Consider the following 10,493-nt stretch of genomic DNA (forward strand, 5'->3'; position numbering starts at 1 on the left):
CCAGCGCGAAATGGGCGGCGCCGCCGCGCGGGAAAAGGCGGTGCCAGGAGGGGCTGCGCATGTGACGTCACGGCCCCGCGCGGGGGAACCCGGGACTCTCGGGATGCAGGAAAACAGCAGAAAACAGCGGCGGAAACTAAGATTAAACCCTCCTCCTCCCCGGATGATTAGATAGATTAGATAGATAGATAGATAGATAGATAGATAGATAGATAGATAGATAGATAGATAGATAGATAGATAGATAGATAGATAGATAGCAATTAGATAAATAACAACAACAATAAAACAAAAAGACAGTGAAAGAGGGGTAGGAAATGGCAAAGGGAAAAATAAATAAGAAAACAAATGGGTGAGGAAAAAGGTAATGGGGGAATTAGTAAGGAACTGGAAAATAGATTATGGGAAATGAATAAAGAAGAGGGTGCATAAATAAATAAGGGAAAAGCAAAGAGGGAAAATGGGAGAGAGAGAAAAACAATGGGAGGAGAAACAAAGGGAGAGAAAAAAACCAATGGGAGGTGGAAAAACAATGTGGGGGAATCAAGGGGAAGGAAAAAACAATGGGAAAAATAAATGAAGGGGAAATCATAAATAATGGTGAAAAATTAATTAGGGAGGAAAATGAAAATGAGTAAGAGGGGCAAAAATGTGTAAAGGGGGAAATAAATAAGGTAGGAAATAAATAGAAAAATAGAAAAACGAAAATAAAATTTAGGAAAAATAAAAGCAGCTTTTTCTAGTGCTTAAAAACCAAATACGCAGCCCTGGCACTACAGCACTACTGTTTTGCTATTTTCATGACTGAACTATTTCTGTGGATTGAAGAGAGTATTTAAAGCCTGTTGAAGACAGCACCATCATTTATTAATTTTTGTTTAACCAATGAATATTAATAAGTTATTAATCTGCAAGTTCCAGGTCTTTTTTTTTTTTTTTTTTTTTAATACTACACTGAGCAGGCTATCAGGTCCTATGTGGACCCACCCCAGAAGGTTGTTCTTGGTAATTTTCAATGCAATCATTGGGGAGAATAATTATCTTAGAATGATCCAACATAGAAAAGACTGAACACATTCTTGCTTAAAATACAGCATCCCACCCAGGAAGCACCAATTCATTGGGTTTCCCTGGCACATGACCCTGAGGAAGTCACTGATAGTCCCAAATTTTGTGGTGTTCAGCTTAAATCCAAAGAGCACCAGGTGCAGACCAAGCTGAAGGGACAAAGCCCTGCAGAACCTCTTGGTTCAGCAGCAATGCAGAGACTCCATAGCTCAGCTCAGGAGACCTCTAATGGGAACTTGGAGTGGTTTTTTGTTCCTCCAACTCAGCCATCAGTGGGCTAAAAGCCCTGTTCTGCCCCAAGGCTGCCTGATGGCTCTAAAATACACTGACGTTGTAAAAGAGCTGGGGTTGAGTAAATGCCCCCAGAAAACCTGACCACTATTGGTTGTCAGCTTCATGCTTCTTCAGCCTCACAACCACACATGCCTTCTCAGCTGGGACAGACTGACACAGGAAATTGCTGTTCCCTGTTTGCTCCATGACTATTTTATGGTTTCATAGGCATTTTAAGATTCTCTCAATTCTACAGAGCGAGCAAGCACTCTAACAAGTGCTCAAACACAGAATGGCACCTTGATATGAGACTGCTATTTGTGAATAGCTGTTTTTTCAGACTAAAAAAAAACCAAACACAGCAGAGTCCGAGAAAGTAATTTATTTCCACTTGTCCTTATGAGTTAAAGACAGTATCTTTTCTTTATAAAACAGTATCATGTACTATTTAGAAAATGATTACACCTTTCTTGTCCAAGTTACACCCAGATATGTCCTCCTGTCTTTTAAGGATAGGTGGGTTGGTTGGTTCCTTTCTTTACGAGCAATCCTCAGAACGTAGCATCAGAAAACATATATAGGTGAGGATAAAGTTACCAGCAAATGGATGAATGTTCCTGCATAATTATACATTAACAGAGGAACTCATCCACCAACTAGTGCTCCATTGGCTCATCTGCCTTCTCCACGGTTTCTTCAACAGGTGGAACCGGCTTAGAGAGAGGGAAAAGAAATATTTTAGGAAGGAAGAAGACAACACATGACAAGACAAATCAGCTTTATCCCCACTGGAGGACCATGAGGGGTAAATGCAGATTGTGTCAGCCAACAGCTCACAAATTACTGTTATCCAAATTAAGCACAGTTGGTAATTAGGAGACTAGAGGTGTCTCATGCTAAGGGCATGAGAAACATAAGCAACCACTTCTGCTGTAAAAGAGTGAAAACTCATACTTGATCAGAGATGAGGAAAGAAGATGATATTGGAATAGCCTGGCATAAATTGATTTAATAAGCATCTGAGTTAAGATTATACAGTGTTCATATATCAACTACGTATTTTAAAAATCACCTTCCTAAATCTCTGCTAGAGTAGGAGACTCAAATTTATGCTAAACATAGTAGATCATATCTAATTATTGTCTTTCAACTAAGCCTATTTATTCATATCTGAACCACTCACCTTTCTCTGTGGTCTCTCCTCAAGACCTTCTAGGAATGGTGCTACATCATCATCATCATAGATGGTAAACTCCATGTCTTTGCCCACAATTCCAATTGAAACATTCTGTCAAGCACAGGGTTGGAAGCAGTGAGAAGCAATTAACTTTGGCTTTACAGCTTTCACTTATAAAAGCTATCATATTTCAAAATCTTCTAAGTAAAGCCATTCAAAGGTTTCAATTTCTTTCATTTTGTTTCTTTAACAACACACACAATTTTTTAAAGCTACCTATTTTAATTTCATTTTGATTTTCAGTACTTCAAGACTTCCAAAAAACATGGCAAGCTAAGAATAAAAAAACATGGAAAATGGTAGATAATTGGATATCCTTAGAATTTTCTTCTTCAACGGGTCCTCAATTCATTGTCAAAAGTTTGTGCAGCTTTATGATGCTGGATGCTCTATAAACTGTTGGTGCATTACCTTCACTCACTGCCCAGGTGAATTACTGAGTGTGCTTACAATGCAAAGCTGGGATTCTACAGCTGCAGGTAATGCATATTAAACACTGATTAAAGCTTAAGATAGAGTGAAGCCACCAGGAAAAAAATGTCTTATTTAGTGAAAGCATCGTTTTTGTGAAGAAACTTAAATGTGAGATGAACACAGAAGAGTAGATAAACTGGTGACATGAAGATATTATCTACCAGTATTCAGCTTCAAAGCTTCAGTGCCAGCCATACTGCACAAGAATTTTGTCACAGTTACTTGCAAGTAACAATGGCAAAGGAAACCTAGTCCTTACCTTGGTGGTCAGATCCTGTTCAGCAGGAAGAGTCTCTCTCAGTGCTCGCAGTCCATGTTTAACTAGCTCATTTAGATTACCTTAAAATGGAATAAAAAAGACATTGACAAACTATATGGTATTACCGCTACACACTCATTCCCCTTCTTCTAAATCTATTTGACAACTCCAAAATCAGCTTGGGTCAACTTGACTCCCAGACCTCCTCTCCTTTCTGAGCACAGCTGGTTATAAAAGCTTTCCTTGAGAAACCAACCTTCCCCTAGATTTGAGGTCAAGTGCATCCATTTTTGACCCTTGCCTTGATTCAAGTTTTTTTCCCCCAAGCAGGTATTCGATGGTTCCTCATCATCAACCCATACAAAAATAAATTCACCACTTTAAATGCAGCACCTAAATACTTGCCCTCACATACCAACCCTGCTCTGCTATGGAAACACTTTCCCTGGGTTAAAAAGAGCAGAGGCTTTTCATGTTTTTCACAGCTTTTCTGAGCACAGCTTTTCTTTCCATTAGATGCAATAAACATCCACATGAAAATGTCAACCATATTCTCTGAAATTTTGTCTTCGTGCAGATTTACAATTATGCCAAACTTGGCTCACAAAATTTACCTTCACCTCACTAAATACAAAAGGATGGAGTGGCAGCAGGAGATAAACTGCAGAAGTGATGGACACCAGTGGGTAGAGAGAGTTCCATTACTCACAGTCAGTGAACTCAGTCATGTGCCTCTCCAAGTAAGTTCGTGCTGACTGTGAACGAGCACCAATGGACATTGCTTTGCAGTCAAAATAGTTTGCAGAGGGACAAGTCTGGAAGATGTGAGGACCCATATCCTACAAAGAGAGAAGAAAACCCCCACAGAATGTTAAACAAATATATAAATTCACACCAACTCTGCTGCTGGAGCATGACATTTTCTAAAAGAGTTTTGCTTCATGGTACATCACACCTACATGTGTGCACAGAAACATATTTTATATTGCTGATCATATCACCGGTCTTTTATGCAAATCCTTCAAAACTGTTGTTTAAAAAAACCCAACAACTTAAAAAAAACCCCAAAAACTCTTTTTTTCCATTTCACTCATCTGCAGCTTCTAAATGGACAGGATGGCTGGCACAAAAAAATGTTTCTTCCTCTGTTCTACAAATTGCACTGTGCTTATGTATTGCATACTTAGGAGTACTGCACTCCCTACTTCATGGCTTGCAGCAGGTATTTTACACACATTCTGTCTTATCTACAAAAAAAGTAAAAACTTGCTGTAGACTAGACCACACCATCCAAAATTTCAGGCAATATCATAATTTCCTCCAACCATCATCATGTCAACAATCTTAAGGACAGAGATTCTCTGTCTGCTGCATTAAGTAAAATGTTGTTGCTAAAGAAGTGAGAGAGAGGCCAGCGGTGATTTCCACATCCATTTTCTTACTGGAAGTTTTTAAAATAATAGCTTGTAAGCATCCAAAATCAATTGCAAAATATTTATATAAACAAATCTCATCTTTGCACCTTAAAATACTCAGTAAGTGTAGGTAGGATTAGCTATTAATTAACACTTCTGAACTATGTTGTAGGGTAAGATACAGAAAAGAATTTCCTTATTCAGAGAATTTTGATGAGTTTGCCTCTTCCATCTTTCCCTCTCAACATCTATTTGTTGCATGAAGTTCCCTAAGCACATTTTCCTACAGATCAGTAGCAGCCAAAGCAGCTTACTCACATCATAGCCTGCGATGAGCAGTCCTACTCCATAGGGCCTCCTGCCGTAGCGCTGGGTTGGAATCTGGGTTTCTTAAGAAAGCTAAGGAAACAATCTCAAAATTATATGATAATTACCCAAGAGTTTTCCTAAACCAAGCAGAAATGGACCAAAACACATCCTTATGGGGTGTTCTCTGAAAGTATACACAAGCAGTGTGAACAAAGAAGAGCTGTCCAAAAACCTTTTTCAACTTTTAAGCTGTGATAGATGAGTCATTTTATGAAGTGTATAAAAAAAGGATACTGCTTCCAATTAGTGACACTAGGCGAGAAACTGGAAGAGGTCTATCGAACACAAATCTAGAATCCAAACACTCTTGGCGCATGAAATTGCTAGGAAGCAAAAACAGAAAAATAAAATTTAAAAATTCAAATCAGTGCATAGCTCAAAGACACAATGAGGTTTTTTTCTCAAGGCTTGTCTGTTAAGGTAAGCATTTTTGTTTCAGCTCTGCTCATTGAGAAAAAGGGTCAAAGGCTTTCCATGATTTCATTTCCACATGACCTATCATTGTTATTGAGAAAGTTGACCACAGGTTTGATAAAGCATAAGCTGGGCATTTCAGCCATAAAAATGCAGAGAAAGTAGAAGTTCACACAGGCAACACATGGATCCTTTGGAGAAATAGCAAGGTTAAATGGTAACATTGTTTTGTGACACTGCAGCAATTAAAACTTGTTTCAGAAATCCTTCCCACCACTTCTGAACAAAACTGCTAAAAGCAAGCCCCCCTGAAGCCCATACAAACAGCACTGTATGTCTTTAATAACTTTCTCAAATGTGCGTACACAGAAGGAGCTGCCAGAGGAAAATAAATGATGGAGTTTCTCAGACTGCTTGGAAACCCTATCACACTGAGGAAACCAGACAGGACTGTTTTACTTGTAACAAAACCAAAGAGCAAAATTTTAGGCCAAACAAATGAGATTTCTGCCAACTAGTTAAAAACTTGCCAGAATTTCATGCTGAGGTCTTTGGCATAATACAACATTAAGATGCAACTCAAGACTAATCCTTAGCAAAGCAGAAAATGTCATTTGCAATAGTCTGAATGAACTTTCCCTCATTATTGCAGCACTGTGTATGTCAACAAGCAGGATACTCACCACAAGAGTCTTGCATCGGCAGTAAGTCCAGCAATGGAGATACCAATATGGTTGTCAACATACAGGATTTTTTTCTGATGAGCTGCCAGCTCAGACTGTGCTCTCTATGCATAAAAGGAGAAAGCTATGTAGCAAACTGAACAGTCTGCCAAGCACTGTGGAGAAATCTGCTAACATTTACAGCAAGAACTGAATATGTTCATGAAACAATAAAAAAAGAGTAAATTTATAAACTTGCAACAGGACAAGAAAAACCTAATTCCACTTCAGTTCTCTCAGAAAAAAAGAAAGAATAGACACTTACTCAAGTTTTGGGAAAAGAAAGGAATAGATTTACTGCTTAATAACAAATGAAAAGAAAACAAAAATAGAGGAACACATCTGTTAAAGGAAAAAATCTATCCATTTCCTTCACCAGTTTGTGAAGATCTGCTTTGCATAGGTACTGGAAGTATTTCATTCTCCAGCAAAGGGAATCTGCAATTGCATTTACATTTCATGTCTAAGTACAGACTGCACAAAACTAATTTCCCAGACCAAAACTTTTCTATGAACATTACTGTCCCCACTGAGACCAGAATTCAGAAGTTACCTTGAGAGCCACCAGGACAGCGTGTGTTTTTGACTTCAGCCCCACAGTAGCTGAGCCTTGCTTCACCGCTTCCATGGCATATTCAATCTGATGAATTCGGCCCTGCAAAACCAAGTCAAAGGTCATCAATCACTCTCTAGTTAATCCTCTCAATCAGTTTCCAATGGGTTTGCATTCTCAGACCTCTGATTCTCCACCCCAGTGGGGACACTCACTGCACAACAGGTTAAATCAGCATGTGATTCAAAGACAGACAGAACTTCCAGCTGAAGTTGGACACTTTAAATCGGCTTTGCTGCAGAAATGAGTCTTATGCAATTGTTGTGTCTCACCAGCCATTCCCCAATAACTTCTGAACAAGTTATTGGCCAACTGCAGCCAAGCCTGAAACAGGAGGAGAGGTCTCCAAGAAAATTAAGTCCTTACAAGCTCTGCAGAGGTGGCCATGTAACAGAAGCACTGAGGGTTTTCCCAAATTCAGCACTCCAGCCCATCTCAGACAGCCAACATGGGCAGTCCTATCCTGCAAGCATGGACACCGTGGAGCTGCATCCCATCAGTTGGGAGGGAGTGAAACACAGCAGCTGTTATGGTGAATGTGCAAGGGATGATCTACAGGACACCACCTTTCCATAGGTTGTTGGGGATTTTTGGCATAAGGTTTTTCTTTAAGTCTGCTAGAGAGACCCTAATGTCAAATTTCATCCCCTGTTGTAACTGGAATTTCAATCACATAGGATATATCCTGCCCAAGAGCAGCACTGAATTGCAGTAACCTGTCCAACATGAATTTGTCAGCTGTCATGAACAAAATGCAAGACTGTAAAAATGTGAAACTGCTTCAAGTTTTTAAATCTCCTACTTCCTTTTCTTTACTATTTGAAAACATCTAACATATTTGAAAACATTTCCTAATAAAGTATGATTTGATCCTGCAATAACAGTGCCATAAGCTATTATGGCATCACATCACTGCCTCACCTGGAAGAACAGATGGAATAGCAATTGCAGCACAGTAGCAATTTTAAATGTCTTTTTTTCAGAAAAACCCCCCCAACACTGTTAATATTTTCAAAGCAATTAAAGAAAAACATAGAAATTTGTGCTCTTGATATTTTGCAGTACCTGCTAAAAGTCTTAAGAGAATGTTATAGTTTTAAAAGTAACTTTTAAAGTAACAGGTAAGACAAAAAAAATTAAGGTTGGTGATACAGAACCTGCCAGAGAAACACAACCATTAAGAAGGATTAAAACAGCTCAAAGGCACCTACACCTAACATGGTACTGACTGAAAAAAAGGGAGATATTTAAGGTTGTCTTCATGGAGAATGGAAAGGATAGAACACTCTCTGTTGCACTGCATCTCACATGCAATAATATTACATGATGAAGAATTTCAGTAGCAATACAAACCCACAAACTAATGATACATTAGCTTTATACTAATACAATTTGCTACTTGCATTTTAAATAAATCTGTAGTTTTGCTGTATATATAAATGAGTCTTCTTCCAAGGCTCTGTTTTTCTGTAAGTATCCTGTCTTAAAATATCCATAGTGAGAGAAGAGGCAATATTAAATACCTCATCTGGCTTTTAGCATCAATATTAAATACCTGACACTGGCTTTTAACATTCCAGACAAGCTGTGAAAGTTTCAGAACACACAGTGTATGTTTTCAGAAACAATACACGGTGTGAAACTGATTCAGAGGTAGTAAAATTTCAAATTCAAATGCAAATCTCACTTGAACCTCCCAATTATAAACTAAATAGTTTCTTTCCCATATTATCTAGTGGACAGATGAGAGAAAGACCCAGCCTAACTTTGGGGAGACTGAAACTGTTTCATGCTTTATGTACCTTACCTACCAACTTATTATAACTCTGTGAATGGATCATAGAGTTGTGGAATGGTTTGGGTTGGAAGGGACCTTTACCAGATCATCCTGTCCAACCACCCAAAGATGACAGCATCTCTTTTGTAGCTCACAGGTACATTTAGAAAGCAACTGCCTTAAGCACCTGGAGGAGACAAGGCCCAGGTAAGCAGCACTCAGGTTCATACACCAGCAGACAGGGATGTGCTGAGTGAGGGCTTTCTGGACACCTACAGCCTACAAAGGGAGAGGGGAGCAGCCTGCAGGAAGCTTCAGGCATCTGAGCACAACCTTTGTGACTGTAATACCACTGCTGTGAGGTGGAGAAACCCAAAAAGCAAGTTAAAACCCCAGTGAGCAAGTGTATAAAGGTTTTACCTGCGGGCTCCAAACTGTGACATCATTGTCATACTGGTTGCGAAACTGGAATGAACAAAATAAAACTCATTAGTATCCCTAATAAGCTAATAGAACGCTCCTGGAGGAAACCCTGCTTCTTTCCACAGAATCCCATCACCACGGAATCAATAAGGTTGGAAATGTTTCTGATATATCAAGTCCAATCTGTGACTGAACACCACCCTGTTAACTAGACCATGGCACTGAGTGCCACATCCAGCCTCCCTGAACACCTCCAGGGATGGTGACTCCACCACCTCCCTGGGCAGCCCATTCCAATGACCACCCTTTCTGTGAACAAGTTCTTACTTTGTTAAATTCCTTTTGTCAAACTGTTAGGTGGAAGGGACCTCTGGAAATCATCCAGTCCAACCCCCCTGCAAAGGCAGGGTCGCGGGAGCAGTGACACAGGAACACATTCAGGCCTCCCTGGGCAGCCTTTCCAGCGCTCTGACAAGCTCAGTGTAAAAAAGTTTTTCCTTATGTTGAGGTGGAACTTCTTTTGTTTCAGTTTATGACCATTGCTCCTCATCCTGGGCACTACTGAAAAGGGTCTGGCACCATGCTCTTAGCTCCCCTCTGAGATATCTGTATGCATTAATGAATCCCCTCTCAGCCTTCTCTCCCAGACTGAACAGGCCCAGCTCCTCACAACAGAGATGCTCCAGACCCCTACAGAGATATCTACGTGGATTCTCACAGGGCCTCGGAACTCTTTGTCCCAGCCCCGAAGCAGGGCCCGCTCCCATTCGTTTTCAGCCCGGCAGCGAGGCCCAGTCCCGCCCGCGGCCCCGCGTGGCCCGGGAACTGCTTACTCACGGGCCCGCTCCCCGCCGCCCGCTCTCCCGGCTGCCCCGTGCGGGCTGGGCAGGCCGGGCAGGCGGCGGGGGTGCCGTGTCCCGGGCCGTGTGCCCTGTCCCGCCCCGGCGCCCCTCACCATCGTCCTGCTTCCCGGCGGCGGCGGCGGCTCCGGGCGGCTCGGGGCAGGGAACGCTCCGGGATGGGAGCGGGCAGGCAGCGCCAGTCGCGCCCCGAGTCATCGATGGGCCGCGCCTGCGCTCTGCCTCGGAGGGCGAGGCGGCTCCTGAAACGCCGATTTAAATCACCTAATTTGTTTTGTTATTTTTAGGCTTTCTGATGAATAAAGAAGTTCATTTGGTTCGGAAACGACTTCCTTTCCTCCCCGTTTCTGCGTGGGAACAGGATGTATAAAGGTTTTATTAGGCGAGCTGAGCCCTTTCGGGAGTCCCGGCGCTGGCAGTAAATATTGCCGCAGCCTCTCCCCGAGCGGCGCTCCCCAATAACTTCCTCCGGCCGTGAGGGACTCCCTGCCCACAGCTCCGTCCCTCCGCCCGAGGAACAGAACCGCACGCAGACATTTCCTCTCATTTTGGCAAAACCGCGGTAGTTTTGATAGAGGGCTAAACCACG

At 41.5% G+C, this 10,493-nt stretch overlaps 1 protein-coding gene across 1 annotated transcript; it reads right to left on the reverse strand.

Annotated features, from left to right (window-relative positions):
• Window positions 1-1,708: 1,708 nt before the first annotated feature.
• Window positions 1,709-10,137, reverse strand: PSMA1 (proteasome 20S subunit alpha 1). Its single transcript, XM_009102240.4, has 10 exons — window positions 10,000-10,137; window positions 9,042-9,086; window positions 6,785-6,886; window positions 6,193-6,296; window positions 5,330-5,418; window positions 5,045-5,115; window positions 4,021-4,150; window positions 3,312-3,391; window positions 2,525-2,629; window positions 1,709-2,054 (listed from the first exon to the last, which is right to left on the reverse strand). The coding sequence occupies exons 1-10, from the start codon at window positions 10,000-10,002 to the stop codon at window positions 1,998-2,000; spliced, it is 786 nt and encodes a 261-aa protein (XP_009100488.1). The 5' UTR covers window positions 10,003-10,137; the 3' UTR covers window positions 1,709-1,997.
• Between the last annotated feature and the right edge of the window lie 356 nt (window positions 10,138-10,493).

This window comes from Serinus canaria, chromosome 5 (assembly GCF_022539315.1).
Source record: "Serinus canaria isolate serCan28SL12 chromosome 5, serCan2020, whole genome shotgun sequence".
NCBI lineage: Eukaryota > Metazoa > Chordata > Aves > Passeriformes > Fringillidae > Serinus > Serinus canaria.

Coding starts and splice junctions, on each gene's coding strand:
- PSMA1 (XM_009102240.4), bottom strand. Junction 6,297..6,784: donor CTGTCCTGGTGGCTCTCAAG/GTAACTTCTGAA, acceptor TTTTATGCATAG/AGAGCACAGTCTGAGCTGGC. Junction 5,116..5,329: donor AGTGTCACTAATTGGAAGCA/GTATCCTTTTTT, acceptor AGCTTTCTTAAG/AAACCCAGATTCCAACCCAG.